Source organism: Hypanus sabinus, chromosome 20 (genome assembly GCF_030144855.1).
Source record: "Hypanus sabinus isolate sHypSab1 chromosome 20, sHypSab1.hap1, whole genome shotgun sequence".
In the NCBI taxonomy this organism is placed as follows: domain Eukaryota; kingdom Metazoa; phylum Chordata; class Chondrichthyes; order Myliobatiformes; family Dasyatidae; genus Hypanus; species Hypanus sabinus.
Genome location: NC_082725.1, coordinates 73,435,500 through 73,450,493, shown reverse-complemented (window position 1 = coordinate 73,450,493; position 14,994 = coordinate 73,435,500). Strand labels below are relative to the sequence as shown.

Sequence of the window (14,994 nt, the reverse complement as noted above, 5' to 3'; positions counted from 1 at the left end):
CCGGGCTCTGAGTTCCTGTCTCTCCCTTGACCTGGGCTCTGCGTTCCTGTCTCTCCCTCGCCCCGGGCTCTGCGTTCCTGCTGTCCCTCGACCCGGTCTCTGCGTTCCTGTCTCTCCCTCGACCCGGGCTCTGCCTTCCTGCTCTCGGCCGAACCGGGCTGTGCGTTCCTGTCTCTCCTTCGACCCGGGCTCTGCGTTCCCGCTATCCCTCTATCCGGGCTCTGCGTTCCTGTCTCTCCCTCGACCCGGGCTCTGAGTTCCTGCACTCCCTCGACCCGGTATCTGCGTTCCTGCTATCCCTCGACACGGGCTCTGCGTTCCTGTCTCTCCCACGAACCGGGCTCTGCGTTCCTGTCTCTCCCTCGACCTGGTCTCTGCGCTCCTGTCTCTCCCACGACCTGGGCTCTGCGTTCCTGTCTCTCCCTCGCCCCTGGCTCTGCGTTCCTGCTGTCCCTCGACCCGGTCTCTGCGTTCCTGTCTCTCCCTCGACCCGGGCTCTGCTTTCCTGCTCTCGGCCGACCCGGGCTGTGCGTTCCTGTCTCTCCCTCGACCCGGGCGGTGCGTTCCTGTCCCTCCCTCGACCTGGGCTCTGAGTTCCTGCTGTCCCTCGACCCGGTCTCTGCGTTCCTGTCTCTCCCTCAACCTGGGCTCTGCGTTCCTGCTCTCCCTCGACCCGGGCTCTGCGTTCCTGTCGCTCTCTCTACCCGGGCTGTGCGTTCCTGTCCCTCCCTCGACCTGGGCTCTGAGTTCCTGCTGTCCCTCGACCCGGTCTCTGCGTTCCTGTCTCTCCCTCAACCTGGGCTCTGCGTTCCTGCTCTCCCTCGACCCGGGCTCTGCGTTCCTGTCGCTCTCTCTACCCGGGCTCTGCGTTCCTGTCTCTCCCTCTACCCGGGCTCTGCGTTCCTGTCTCTCCCTCGACCCGGGCTCTACGTTAATGCTGTCCCTCGACCCGGGCTCTGCGTTCCTGCTCTCGGCCGACCCGGGCTCTGCGTTCCTGTCTCTCCCTCGACCCGGGCTCTGCGTTCCTCTCTCCTTCGACCCGGGCTCTGCGTTCCTGTCTCTCCCTCGACATCGGCTCTGCGTTCCTGTCTCTCCCTCGACCCGGGCTATGCGTTCCTGTCTCTCCCTCCACCCAGGCTCTGCGTTCCAGTCTCTCCCTCGACCCGGGCTCTGCGTTCCTGTCTCTCCCTCGACCCGGGATCTGCGTTCCTGTCCCTCCCTCGACCCGGGCTCTGCGTACCTGTCTCTCCCACGAACCGGGCTCTGCGTTCCTGTCTCTCCCTCGACCCGGGCTCTGCGTTCCTGTCTCACCCTCGACCCGGGCTCTGCGTTCCTCTCTCCTTCGACCCGGGCTCTGCGTTCCTGTCTCTCCCTCGACATGGGCTCTGCGTTCCTGTCTCTCCCTCGACCCGGGCTCTGCGTTCCTGTCTCTCCCTCGACCCGGGCTCTGCGTTCCAGTCTCTCCCTCGACCCGGGCTCTGCGTTCCTGTCTCTCCCTCGACCCGGGATCTGCGTTCCTGTCTCTCCCTCGACCTGGACTCTGGGTTCCTGTCTCTCCCTTGCCCGGGCTCAGCGTTCCTGCTCTCCCTCGACCCGGGCTCTGCGTTCCTGTCTCTCCCTCGACCCGGGCTCTGCGTTCCTCTCTCTCCCTCGACCCGGGCTCTGCGTTCCTGCTGTCCCTCGACCCGGGCTCTGCGTTCCGGCTCTCCCTCGACCCGGGCTCTGCGTTCCTGTCTCTCCCGCGACCTGGGCTCTGCGTTCCTGCTCTCCCTCTACCCGGGCTCTGCGTTCCTGCTGTGCCTCGACCTGGGCTCTGCGTTCCTGCTGTCCCTCGACCTGGGCTCTGCATTCCTGTCTCTCCCTCGACCCGGGCTCTGCGTTCCTACTGTCCCTCGACCCAGGCTCTGCGTTCCTGTCTCTCGCTCAACCCGGGCTCTGCGTTCCTGCTCTCGGCCGACCCTGGCTGTGCGTACCTGTCTCTCCTTCGACCCGGGCTCTGCGTTCCTGTCTCTCCCTCGACCCGGGCTCTGCGTTCCTGTCTCTCCCTCGACACGGACCCTGCGTTCCTGTCTCTCCCTCGACCCAGGCTCTGCGTTCCTGCTGTCCCTCGACCCGGGCTCTGCGTTCCTGCTCTCCCTCGACCCGGGCTCTCTGTTCCTGTCTCTCCCTCGACCCGGGCTCTGCGTTACTGTCTCTCCCTCGACCTGGGCTATGAGTTCCTCTCTCTCCTTCGACCTGGGCTCTTGGTTCCTGTCTCTCCCTCGACCCGGGCTCTGCGTTCCTGTTCTCAATCGACCCGGGCTCTGCGTTCCTGCTGTCCCTCGACCCGGGCTCTGTGTTCCAGCTATCCCTCGAACCAGGCTCTGCGTTCCTGATGTCCCTCGATCCGGGCTCTGCATTCCTGTCTCTCCTTAGACCCGGGCTCTGTGTTCCTGTCTCTCCCTCGACCCGGACTCTGTGTTCCTGTCTCTCCCTCGACCCGGGCTCTGCGTTCCTGTCTCTCCTTAGACCCGGGCTCTGCGTTCCTGCTGACCCTCGACCCGGGCTCTGTGTTCCTGCTCTCCCTCGAACTGGGCTCTGCGTTCCTGCTGTCCCTCGACCCGGGCTCTGCGTTCCGGCTGTCCCTCGACACGGGCACTGCGTTCCTGCTGTCCCTCGACCCGGGCTCTGTGTTCCTGCTCTCCCTCGAACTGGGCTCTGCGTTCCTGCTGTCCCTCGACACGGGCACTGCGTTCCTGCTGTCCGTCGACACGGGCACTGCGTTCCTGCTCTCCCTCGACCCGGGCACTGCGTTCCTGCTGTCCCTCGACCCGTGCTCTGCGTTCCGGCTGTCCCTCGACCCGGGCTCTGTGTTCCTGCTGTCCCTCGACGCGGGCTCTGCGTTCCTGCAGTCCCTCGACCCGGGCTCTGTGTTCCTGCTGTCCCTCGACCCGGTATCTGTGTTCCTGCTGTCCCTCGACGCGGGCTCTGCGTTCCTGCAGTCCCTCGACCCGGGCTCTGCGTTCCTGCAGTCCCTCGACCCGGGCTCTGCGTTCCGGCTGTCCCTCGACCCGGTATCTGCGTTCCTGCTGTCCCTCGACACGGGCTCTGAATTCCTGTCTCTCCCACGAACCGGGCTCTGCGTTCCTGTCCCTCCCTCGACCCGGGCTCTGCGCTCCTGCTGTCCCTCGACCCGGGCTCTGCGTTCCTGCTGTCCCTCGACCCGGGCTCTGCGTTCCTGTCTCTCCCTCGACCCGGGCTCTGCGTTCCTGTCTCTCCTTAGTCCCGGGCTCTGCGTTCCTGCTGACCCTCGACCCGGGCTCTGTGTTCCTGCTCTCCCTCGACCCGGGCTCTGCGTTCCTGTCTCTCCCTCGAACTGGGCTCTGCGTTCCTGTCTCTCCCCCGACCCGGGCTCTGCGTTCCGGCTGTCCCTCGACACGGGCACTGCGTTCCTGCTGTCCCTCGACACGGGCACTGCGTTCCTGCTGTCCCTTGACACGGGCTCTGCGTTCCTGTCTCTCCCTCGACACGGGCACTGCGTTCCTGCTGTCCCTCGACACGGGCACTGCGTTCCTGCTGTCCGTCGACACGGGCACTGCGTTCCTGCTCTCCCTCGACCCGGGCACTGCGTTCCTGCTGTCCCTCGACCCGTGCTCTGCGTTCCGGCTGTCCCTCGACCCGGGCTCTGTGTTCATGCTGTCCCTCGACGCGGGCTCTGCGTTCCTGCAGTCCCTCGACCCGGGCTCTGCGTTCCTGCTGTCCCTCGACACGGGCTCTGCGTTCCTGTCTCTCCCACGAACCGGGCTCTGCGTTCCTGTCCCTCCCTCGACCCGGGCTCTGCGCTCCTGCTGTCCCTCGACCCGGGCTCTGCGTTCCTGCTGTCCCTCGACCCGGGCTCTGCGTTCCTGCTGTCACTCGACCCGGGCTCTGCGTTCCTGTCTCTCCCTCGACCCGGGCTCTGCGTTCCTTTCTCTCCCTCGACCTGGGCTCTGAGTTCCTGTCTCTCCTTCGACCTGGGCTCTGGGTCCCTGTCTCTCCCTCGACACGGGCTCTGCGTTCCTGCTCTCAATCGACCCGGGCTCTGCGTTCCTGCTGTCACTCGACCCGGGCTCTGCGTTCCTGTCTCTCCCTCGACCCGGGCTCTGCGTTCCTGTCTCTCCCTCGACCTGGGCTCTGAGTTCCTGTCTCTCCTTCGACCTGGGCTCTGGGTTCCTGTCTCTCCCTCGGCACGGGCTCTGCGTTCCTGCTCTCATTCGACCCGGGCTCTGCGTTCCTGCTCTCCCTCGACCCGGGCTCTGTGTTCCAGCTCTCCCTTGAACTAGGCTCTGCGTTCCTGATGTCCCTCGACCCGGGCTCTGCATTCCTGTCTCTCCTTAGACCCGGGCTCTGTGTTCCTGTCTCTCCCTCGACCCGGGCTCTGTGTTCCTGTCTCTCCCTCGACTCGGGCTCTGCGTTCCTGTCTCTCCTTAGACCCGGGCTCCGCGTTCCTGCTGACCCTCGACCCGGGCTCTGCTTCCCTGCTGTCCCTCGACCCGTGCTCTGCGTTCCTGTCTCTCCCTCGACCCGGGCTCTGCGTTCCTGTCTCTCCCTCGACCCGGTATCTGCGTTCCTGCTGTCCGTCGACCCGGGCTCTGCGTTCCTGCTGTCACACGACCCGGGCTCTGCGTTCCTGTCTCTCTCTCGACCCGGGCTCTGCGTTCCTGCTGTCCCTCGACCCGGGCACTGCGTTCCTGCTGTCCCTCGACCCAGGCCCTGCGTTCCTGCACTCCCTCGACCCGGGCCCTGCGTTCCTGCTGTCCCTCGACCCGGGCTCTGCGTTCCTGCTCTCCCTCTACCCGGGCTCTGCGTTCCTGCACTCCCTCTACCCGGGCTCTACGTTAATGCTGTCCCTCGACCTGGGCTCTGCGTTCCTGCTGTCCCTCGACCTGGGCTCTGCATTCCTGTCTCTCCCTCGACCCGGGCTCTGCGTTCCTACTGTCCCTCGACCCAGGCTCTGCGTTCCTGTCTCTCCCTCAACCCGGGCTCTGCGTTCCTGCTCTCGGCCGACCCGGGCTGTGCGTACCTGTCTCTCCTTCGACCCGGGCTCTGCGTTCCTGTCTCTCCCTCGACCCGGGCTCTGCGTTCCTGTCTCTCCCTTGACCTGGGCTCTGCGTTCCTGTCTCTCCCACGAACCGGGCTCTGCGTTCCTGTCTCTCCCTCGACCCGGGCTCTGCGTTCCTGTCTCTCCCTCGACCCGGGCTCTGCGTTCCTGTCCCTCCCTCGACCCGGGTTCTGCGCTCCTGCTGTCCCTCGACACGGGCTCTGCGTTCCTGCTGTCCCTCGACCCGGTCTCTGGGTTCCTGTCTCTCCCTCGACCCGGGCTCTGCGTTCCTGTCTCTCCTTAGACCCGGGCTCTGAGTTCCTGCTGTCCCTCGACCCGGGCTCTGCGTTCCTGCACTCCCTCGACCCGGGCCCTGCGTTCCTGCTGTCCCTCGACACGGGCTCTGCGTTCCTGCTCTCCCTCGACCCGGGCTGCGTTCCTGCTGTCCCTCGACCCGGGCTCTGCGTTCCTGCTGTCCCTCGACCCAGGCTCTGCATTCCTGCACTCCCTCGACCCGGGCCCTGCGTTCCTGCTGTCCCTCGACCCGGGCTCTGCGTTCCTACTGTCCCTCGACCCGGTCTCTGCGTTCCTGTCTCTCCCTCGACCCGGGCTCTGCGTTCCTGTCTCTCCTTCGACCTGGGCTCTGGGTTCCTGTCTCTCCCTCGACCCGGGCTCTGCGTTCCAGTCTCTCCCTCGACCCGGGATCTGCGTTCCTACTGTCCCTCGACCCGGGCTCTGCGTTCCTGTCTCTCCCTCGACCCGGGCTCTGCGTTCCTCTCTCCTTCGACCCGGGCTCTGCGTTCCTGTCTCTCCCTCGACATGGGCTCTGCGTTCCTGTCTCTCCCTCGACCCGGGCTCTGCGTTCCTGTCTCTCCCTCGACCCGGGCTCTGCGTTCCAGTCCCTCCCTCGACCCGGGCTCTGCGTTCCTACTGTCCCTCGACCCGGTCTCTGCGTTCCTGTCTCTCCCTCGACCTGAGCTCTGAGTTCCTGTCTCTCCTTCGACCTGGGCTCTGGGTTCCTGTCTCTCCCTCGACCCGGGCTCTGCGTTCCTGCTGTCCGTCGACCCGGGCTCTGCGTTCCTGCTGTCACTCGACCCGGGCTCTGCGTTCCTGTCTCTCCCTCGACCCGGTCTCTGCGTTCCTGCTGTCCCTCGACCCGGGCTCTGCGTTCCTGCTGTCCCTCGACCCGGGCTCTGCGTTCCTGCTCTCCCTCGACCCGGGCTCTGCGTTCCTGTCTCTCCCTCGACCTGGGCTCTGAGTTCCTGCTGTCCCTCGACCCGGGCTCTGCGTTCCTGTCTCTCCCTCGACCCGGGCTCTGCGTTCCTGCTGTCCCTCGACGAGGGCTCTGCATTCCTGCAGTCCCTCGACCCGGGCTCTGCTTTCCTGCTCTCGGCCGACCCGGGCTGTGCGTTCCTGTCTCTCCCTCGACCCGGGCTGTGCGTTCCTGTCCCTCCCTCGACCTGTGCTCTGAGTTCCTGCTGTCCCTCGACCCGGGCTCTGCGTTCCTGTCTCTCCCTCGACCCGGGGTCTGCGTTCCTGCTGTCCCTCGACCCGGTCTCTGCGTTCCTGTCTCTCCCTCAACCTTGGCTCTGCGTTCCTGCTCTCCCTCGACCCGGGCTCTGCGTTCCTGTCGCTCCCTCTATCCGGGCTCTGCATTCCTGTCTCTCCCTCTACCCGGGCTCTGCATTCCTGCTGTCCCGCGACCTGGGCTCTGCGTTCCTGCTCTCCCTCGACCCGGGCTCTACGTTAATGCTGTCCCTCGACCCGGGCTCTGCATTCCTGCTGTCCCTTGACCTGGGCTCTGCATTCCTGTCTCTCCCTCGACCCGGGCTCTGCGTTCCTGCTCTCCCTCGACCCGGTCTCTGTGTTCCTGCTCTCCCTCGACCCGGTCTCTGCGTTCCTGTCTCTCCCTCGACCCGGGCTCTGCGTTCCTGCTCTCCCTCGACCCAGTCTCTGCGTTCCTGTGTCTCCCTCGACCCGGGCTCTGGGTTCCTGTCTCTCCCTCGACCCGGGCTCTGCGTTCCTATCTCTCCCTCTACCCGGTCTCTGGGTTCCTGTCTCTCCCTCGACCCGGGCTCTGCGTTCCTGTCTCTCCCTCGACCCGGGCTCTGTGTTCCTGCTGTCCCTCGACCCGGTCTCTGCGTTCCTGCTGTCCCTTGACCCGGGCTCTGCGCTCCTGTCTCTCCCTCGACCCGGGCTCTGAGTTCCTGTCTCTCCCTTGACCCGGGCTCTGCGTTCCTGCAGTTCCTCGACCCGGGCTCTGCGCTCCTGTCTCTCCCTCGACCCGGGCTCTGCGTTCCAGTCCCTCCCTCGACCCGGGCTCTGCGTTCCTACTGTCCCTCGACCCGGTCTCTGCGTTCCTGTCTCTCCCTCGACCTGAGCTCTGAGTTCCTGTCTCTCCTTCGACCTGGGCTCTGGGTTCCTGTCTCTCCCTCGACCCGGGCTCTGCGTTCCTGCTGTCCGTCGACCCGGGCTCTGCGTTCCTGCTGTCACTCGACCCGGGCTCTGCGTTCCTGTCTCTCCCTCGACCCGGTCTCTGCGTTCCTGCTGTCCCTCGACCCGGGCTCTGCGTTCCTGCTGTCCCTCGACCCGGGCTCTGCGTTCCTGCTCTCCCTCGACCCGGGCTCTGCGTTCCTGTCTCTCCCTCGACCTGGGCTCTGAGTTCCTGCTGTCCCTCGACCCGGGCTCTGCGTTCCTGTCTCTCCCTCGACCCGGGCTCTGCGTTCCTGCTGTCCCTCGACGAGGGCTCTGCATTCCTGCAGTCCCTCGACCCGGGCTCTGCTTTCCTGCTCTCGGCCGACCCGGGCTGTGCGTTCCTGTCTCTCCCTCGACCCGGGCTGTGCGTTCCTGTCCCTCCCTCGACCTGTGCTCTGAGTTCCTGCTGTCCCTCGACCCGGGCTCTGCGTTCCTGTCTCTCCCTCGACCCGGGGTCTGCGTTCCTGCTGTCCCTCGACCCGGTCTCTGCGTTCCTGTCTCTCCCTCAACCTTGGCTCTGCGTTCCTGCTCTCCCTCGACCCGGGCTCTGCGTTCCTGTCGCTCCCTCTATCCGGGCTCTGCATTCCTGTCTCTCCCTCTACCCGGGCTCTGCATTCCTGCTGTCCCGCGACCTGGGCTCTGCGTTCCTGCTCTCCCTCGACCCGGGCTCTACGTTAATGCTGTCCCTCGACCCGGGCTCTGCATTCCTGCTGTCCCTTGACCTGGGCTCTGCATTCCTGTCTCTCCCTCGACCCGGGCTCTGCGTTCCTGCTCTCCCTCGACCCGGTCTCTGCGTTCCTGCTCTCCCTCGACCCGGTCTCTGCGTTCCTGTCTCTCCCTCGACCCGGGCTCTGCGTTCCTGCTCTCCCTCGACCCAGTCTCTGCGTTCCTGTGTCTCCCTCGACCCGGGCTCTGGGTTCCTGTCTCTCCCTCGACCCGGGCTCTGCGTTCCTATCTCTCCCTCGACCCGGTCTCTGGGTTCCTGTCTCTCCCTCGACCCGGGCTCTGCGTTCCTGTCTCTCCCTCGACCCGGGCTCTGTGTTCCTGCTGTCCCTCGACCCGGTCTCTGCGTTCCTGCTGTCCCTTGACCCGGGCTCTGCGCTCCTGTCTCTCCCTCGACCCGGGCTCTGAGTTCCTGTCTCTCCCTTGACCCGGGCTCTGCGTTCCTGCAGTCCCTCGACCCGGGCTCTGCGCTCCTGTCTCTCCCTCGACCCGGTCTCTGCGTTCCTGTCTCTCCCTTGACCCGGGCTCTGCGTTCCTGCAGTCCCTCGACCCGGGCTCTGCGCTCCTGTCTCTCCCTCGACCTGGGCTCTGCGTTCCTGTCTCTCCCTCGACCCGGGCTCTGCGTTCCTGCTCTCCCTCGACCCGGGCTCTGCGTTCCTGTCGCTCCCTCTACCCGGGCTCTGCATTCCTGTCTCTCCCTCGACCCGGGCTCTGCCTTCCTGCTCTCGGCCGACCCGGGCTGTGCGTTCCTGTCTCTCCCTCGACCCGGGCTGTGCGTTCCTGTCTCTCCCTCGACCCGTGCTCTGCGTTCCTATCTCTCCCTCGACCCGGTCTCTGGGTTCCTGTCTCTCCCTCGACCCGGGCTCTGCGTTCCTGCTGTCCCTCGACCCGGGCTCTGCGTTCCTATCTCTCCCTCGACCCGGTCTCTGGGTTCCTGTCTCTCCCTCGACCCGGCTCTGCGTTCCTGCAGTCCCTCGACCTGGGCTCTGCTTTCCAGTCTACCCTTCGACCCGGGCTCTGCGTTCCTGCTCTCCCTCGAACTGGGCTCTGCGTTCCTGCTCTCCCTCGACCCAGGCTCTGCGTTCCTGTCTCTCCCTCGAACTGGGCTCTGCGTTCCGGCTGTCCCTCGACCCGGGCTCTGCGTTCCAGCTGTCCCTCGACGCGGGCTCTGCGTTCCTGCAGTCCCTCGACCCGGGCTCTGCGCTCCTGTCTCTCCCTCGACCCGGGCTCTGAGTTCCTGTCTCTCCCTTGACCTGGGCTCTGCGTTCCTGTCTCTCCCTCGCCCCGGGCTCTGCGTTCCTGCTGTCCCTCGACCCGGTCTCTGCGTTCCTGTCTCTCCCTCGACCCGGGCTCTGCCTTCCTGCTCTCGGCCGAACCGGGCTGTGCGTTCCTGCCTCTCCTTCGACCCGGGCTCTGCGTTCCCGCTATCCCTCTATCCGGGCTCTGCGTTCCTGTCTCTCCCTCGACCCGGGCTCTGAGTTCCTGCACTCCCTCGACCCGGTATCTGCGTTCCTGCTATCCCTCGACACGGGCTCTGCGTTCCTGTCTCTCCCACGAACCGGGCTCTGCGTTCCTGTCTCTCCCTCGACCTGGTCTCTGCGCTCCTGTCTCTCCCACGACCTGGGCTCTGCGTTCCTGTCTCTCCCTCGCCCCTGGCTCTGCGTTCCTGCTGTCCCTCGACCCGGTCTCTGCGTTCCTGTCTCTCCCTCGACCCGGGCTCTGCTTTCCTGCTCTCGGCCGACCCGGGCTGTGCGTTCCTGTCTCTCCCTCGACCCGGGCTGTGCGTTCCTGTCCCTCCCTCGACCTGGGCTCTGAGTTCCTGCTGTCCCTCGACCCGGTCTCTGCGTTCCTGTCTCTCCCTCAACCTGGGCTCTGCGTTCCTGCTCTCCCTCGACCCGGGCTCTGCGTTCCTGTCGCTCTCTCTACCCGGGCTCTGCGTTCCTGTCTCTCCCTCTACCCGGGCTCTGCGTTCCTGTCTCTCCCTCGACCCGGGCTCTACGTTAATGCTGTCCCTCGACCCGGGCTCTGCGTTCCTGCTCTCGGCCGACCCGGGCTCTGCGTTCCTGTCTCTCCCTCGACCCGGGCTCTGCGTTCCTCTCTCCTTCGACCCGGGCTCTGCGTTCCTGTCTCTCCCTCGACATCGGCTCTGCGTTCCTGTCTCTCCCTCGACCCGGGCTATGCGTTCCTGTCTCTCCCTCGACCCAGGCTCTGCGTTCCAGTCTCTCCCTCGACCCGGGCTCTGCGTTCCTGTCTCTCCCTCGACCCGGGATCTGCGTTCCTGTCCCTCCCTCGACCCGGGCTCTGCGTACCTGTCTCTCCCACGAACCGGGCTCTGCGTTCCTGTCTCTCCCTCGACCCGGGCTCTGCGTTCCTGTCTCACCCTCGACCCGGGCTCTGCGTTCCTCTCTCCTTCGACCCGGGCTCTGCGTTCCTGTCTCTCCCTCGACATGGGCTCTGCGTTCCTCTCTCCTTCGACCCGGGCTCTGCGTTCCTGTCTCTCCCTCGACATGGGCTCTGCGTTCCTGTCTCTCCCTCGACCCGGGCTCTGCGTTCCTGTCTCTCCCTCGACCCGGGCTCTGCGTTCCAGTCTCTCCCTCGACCCGGTCTCTGCGTTCCTGTCTCTCCCTCGACTCGGGCTCTGCCTTCCTGCTCTCGGCCGAACCGGGCTGTGCGTTCCTGTCTCTCCTTCGACCCGGGCTCTGCGTTCCCGCTATCCCTCTATCCGGGCTCTGCGTTCCTGTCTCTCCCTCGACCCGGGCTCTGAGTTCCTGCACTCCCTCGACCCGGTATCTGCGTTCCTGCTATCCCTCGACACGGGCTCTGCGTTCCTGTCTCTCCCACGAACCGGGCTCTGCGTTCCTGTCTCTCCCTCGACCTGGTCTCTGCGCTCCTGTCTCTCCCTCGACCTGGGCTCTGCGTTCCTGTCTCTCCCTCGCCCCTGGCTCTGCGTTCCTGCTGTCCCTCGACCCGGTCTCTGCGTTCCTGTCTCTCCCTCGACCCGGGCTCTGCTTTCCTGCTCTCGGCCGACCCGGGCTGTGCGTTCCTGTCTCTCCCTCGACCCGGGCTGTGCGTTCCTGTCCCTCCCTCGACCTGGGCTCTGAGTTCCTGCTGTCCCTCGACCCGGTCTCTGCGTTCCTGTCTCTCCCTCAACCTGGGCTCTGCGTTCCTGCTCTCCCTCGACCCGGGCTCTGCGTTCCTGTCGCTCTCTCTACCCGGGCTCTGCGTTCCTGTCTCTCCCTCTACCCGGGCTCTGCGTTCCTGTCTCTCCCTCGACCCGGGCTCTACGTTAATGCTGTCCCTCGACCCGGGCTCTGCGTTCCTGCTCTCGGCCGACCCGGGCTCTGCGTTCCTGTCTCTCCCTCGACCCGGGCTCTGCGTTCCTCTCTCCTTCGACCCGGGCTCTGCGTTCCTGTCTCTCCCTCGACATCGGCTCTGCGTTCCTGTCTCTCCCTCGACCCGGGCTATGCGTTCCTGTCTCTCCCTCGACCCAGGCTCTGCGTTCCAGTCTCTCCCTCGACCCGGGCTCTGCGTTCCTGTCTCTCCCTCGACCCGGGATCTGCGTTCCTGTCCCTCCCTCGACCCGGGCTCTGCGTACCTGTCTCTCCCACGAACCGGGCTCTGCGTTCCTGTCTCTCCCTCGACCCGGGCTCTGCGTTCCTGTCTCACCCTCGACCCGGGCTCTGCGTTCCTCTCTCCTTCGACCCGGGCTCTGCGTTCCTGTCTCTCCCTCGACATGGGCTCTGCGTTCCTGTCTCTCCCTCGACCCGGGCTCTGCGTTCCTGTCTCTCCCTCGACCCGGGCTCTGCGTTCCAGTCTCTCCCTCGACCCGGGCTCTGCGTTCCTGTCTCTCCCTCGACCCGGGATCTGCGTTCCTGTCTCTCCCTCGACCTGGACTCTGGGTTCCTGTCTCTCCCTTGCCCGGGCTCAGCGTTCCTGCTCTCCCTCGACCCGGGCTCTGCGTTCCTGTCTCTCCCTCGACCCGGGCTCTGCGTTCCTCTCTCTCCCTCGACCCGGGCTCTGCGTTCCTGCTGTCCCTCGACCCGGGCTCTGCGTTCCGGCTCTCCCTCGACCCGGGCTCTGCGTTCCTGTCTCTCCCGCGACCTGGGCTCTGCGTTCCTGCTCTCCCTCTACCCGGGCTCTGCGTTCCTGCTGTGCCTCGACCTGGGCTCTGCGTTCCTGCTGTCCCTCGACCTGGGCTCTGCATTCCTGTCTCTCCCTCGACCCGGGCTCTGCGTTCCTACTGTCCCTCGACCCAGGCTCTGCGTTCCTGTCTCTCGCTCAACCCGGGCTCTGCGTTCCTGCTCTCGGCCGACCCTGGCTGTGCGTACCTGTCTCTCCTTCGACCCGGGCTCTGCGTTCCTGTCTCTCCCTCGACCCGGGCTCTGCGTTCCTGTCTCTCCCTCGACACGGACCCTGCGTTCCTGTCTCTCCCTCGACCCAGGCTCTGCGTTCCTGCTGTCCCTCGACCCGGGCTCTGCGTTCCTGCTCTCCCTCGACCCGGGCTCTCTGTTCCTGTCTCTCCCTCGACCCGGGCTCTGCGTTACTGTCTCTCCCTCGACCTGGGCTATGAGTTCCTCTCTCTCCTTCGACCTGGGCTCTTGGTTCCTGTCTCTCCCTCGACCCGGGCTCTGCGTTCCTGTTCTCAATCGACCCGGGCTCTGCGTTCCTGCTGTCCCTCGACCCGGGCTCTGTGTTCCAGCTATCCCTCGAACCAGGCTCTGCGTTCCTGATGTCCCTCGATCCGGGCTCTGCATTCCTGTCTCTCCTTAGACCCGGGCTCTGTGTTCCTGTCTCTCCCTCGACCCGGACTCTGTGTTCCTGTCTCTCCCTCGACCCGGGCTCTGCGTTCCTGTCTCTCCTTAGACCCGGGCTCTGCGTTCCTGCTGACCCTCGACCCGGGCTCTGTGTTCCTGCTCTCCCTCGAACTGGGCTCTGCGTTCCTGCTGTCCCTCGACCCGGGCTCTGCGTTCCGGCTGTCCCTCGACACGGGCACTGCGTTCCTGCTGTCCCTCGACCCGGGCTCTGTGTTCCTGCTCTCCCTCGAACTGGGCTCTGCGTTCCTGCTGTCCCTCGACACGGGCACTGCGTTCCTGCTGTCCGTCGACACGGGCACTGCGTTCCTGCTCTCCCTCGACCCGGGCACTGCGTTCCTGCTGTCCCTCGACCCGTGCTCTGCGTTCCGGCTGTCCCTCGACCCGGGCTCTGTGTTCCTGCTGTCCCTCGACGCGGGCTCTGCGTTCCTGCAGTCCCTCGACCCGGGCTCTGTGTTCCTGCTGTCCCTCGACCCGGTATCTGTGTTCCTGCTGTCCCTCGACGCGGGCTCTGCGTTCCTGCAGTCCCTCGACCCGGGCTCTGCGTTCCTGCAGTCCCTCGACCCGGGCTCTGCGTTCCGGCTGTCCCTCGACCCGGTATCTGCGTACCTGCTGTCCCTCGACACGGGCTCTGAATTCCTGTCTCTCCCACGAACCGGGCTCTGCGTTCCTGTCCCTCCCTCGACCCGGGCTCTGCGCTCCTGCTGTCCCTCGACCCGGGCTCTGCGTTCCTGCTGTCCCTCGACCCGGGCTCTGCGTTCCTGTCTCTCCCTCGACCCGGGCTCTGCGTTCCTGTCTCTCCTTAGTCCCGGGCTCTGCGTTCCTGCTGACCCTCGACCCGGGCTCTGTGTTCCTGCTCTCCCTCGACCCGGGCTCTGCGTTCCTGTCTCTCCCTCGAACTGGGCTCTGCGTTCCTGTCTCTCCCCCGACCCGGGCTCTGCGTTCCGGCTGTCCCTCGACACGGGCACTGCGTTCCTGCTGTCCCTCGACACGGGCACTGCGTTCCTGCTGTCCCTTGACACGGGCTCTGCGTTCCTGTCTCTCCCTCGACACGGGCACTGCGTTCCTGCTGTCCCTCGACACGGGCACTGCGTTCCTGCTGTCCGTCGACCCGGGCTCTGCGTTCCTGTCTCTCCCTCGAACTGGGCTCTGCGTTCCTGTCTCTCCCCCGACCCGGGCTCTGCGTTCCGGCTGTCCCTCGACACGGGCACTGCGTTCCTGCTGTCCCTCGACCCGGGCTCTGCGTTCCTGTCTCTCCCTCGACCCGGGCTCTGCGTTCCTGTCTCTCCCTCGACCTGGGCTCTGAGTTCCTGTCTCTCCTTCGACCTGGGCTCTGGGTTCCTGTCTCTCCCTCGGCACGGGCTCTGCGTTCCTGCTCTCATTCGACCCGGGCTCTGCGTTCCTGCTCTCCCTCGACCCGGGCTCTGTGTTCCAGCTCTCCCTTGAACTAGGCTCTGCGTTCCTGATGTCCCTCGACCCGGGCTCTGCATTCCTGTCTCTCCTTAGACCCGGGCTCTGTGTTCCTGTCTCTCCCTCGACCCGGGCTCTGTGTTCCTGTCTCTCCCTCGACTCGGGCTCTGCGTTCCTGTCTCTCCTTAGACCCGGGCTCCGCGTTCCTGCTGACCCTCGACCCGGGCTCTGCTTCCCTGCTGTCCCTCGACCCGTGCTCTGCGTTCCTGTCTCTCCCTCGACCCGGGCTCTGCGTTCCTGTCTCTCCCTCGACCCGGTATCTGCGTTCCTGCTGTCCGTCGACCCGGGCTCTGCGTTCCTGCTGTCACACGACCCGGGCTCTGCGTTCCTGTCTCTCTCTCGACCCGGGCTCTGCGTTCCTGCTGTCCCTCGACCCGGGCACTGCGTTCCTGCTGTCCCTCGACCCAGGCCCTGCGTTCCTGCACTCCCTCGACCCGGGCCCTGCGTTCCTGCTGT

At 66.1% G+C, this 14,994-nt stretch overlaps 2 protein-coding genes across 2 annotated transcripts; both read right to left on the bottom strand.

The window, feature by feature from the left end:
• Positions 1–647: 647 nt before the first annotated feature.
• On the bottom strand, positions 648–4,285 carry LOC132378710 (cornulin-like). Its single transcript, XM_059945811.1, has 2 exons — positions 4,268–4,285; positions 648–2,690 (listed from the first exon to the last, which is right to left on the bottom strand). Exon 2 carries the CDS (start codon positions 1,847–1,849, stop codon positions 932–934), a length of 918 nt encoding a protein of 305 aa, XP_059801794.1. The 5' UTR covers positions 1,850–2,690; positions 4,268–4,285; the 3' UTR covers positions 648–931.
• A 6,964-nt stretch (positions 4,286–11,249) lies between these two features.
• Positions 11,250–14,503, bottom strand: LOC132378709 (cornulin-like). Its single transcript, XM_059945810.1, has 2 exons — positions 14,486–14,503; positions 11,250–13,302 (listed from the first exon to the last, which is right to left on the bottom strand). The coding sequence occupies exon 2, from the start codon at positions 12,459–12,461 to the stop codon at positions 11,544–11,546; it is 918 nt and encodes a 305-aa protein (XP_059801793.1). The 5' UTR covers positions 12,462–13,302; positions 14,486–14,503; the 3' UTR covers positions 11,250–11,543.
• Between the last annotated feature and the right edge of the window lie 491 nt (positions 14,504–14,994).

What these genes read in the sequence shown, in the direction of transcription:
- LOC132378710 (XM_059945811.1), bottom strand. Translation starts at nt 1,849, where the DNA reads ATGCAGAGCCCAGGTCGAGGGACAGCAGGAACGCAGAGCCCAGGTCGA.
- LOC132378709 (XM_059945810.1), bottom strand. Translation starts at nt 12,461, where the DNA reads ATGCAGAGCCCAGGTCGAGGGACAGCAGGAACGCAGAGCCCAGGTCGA.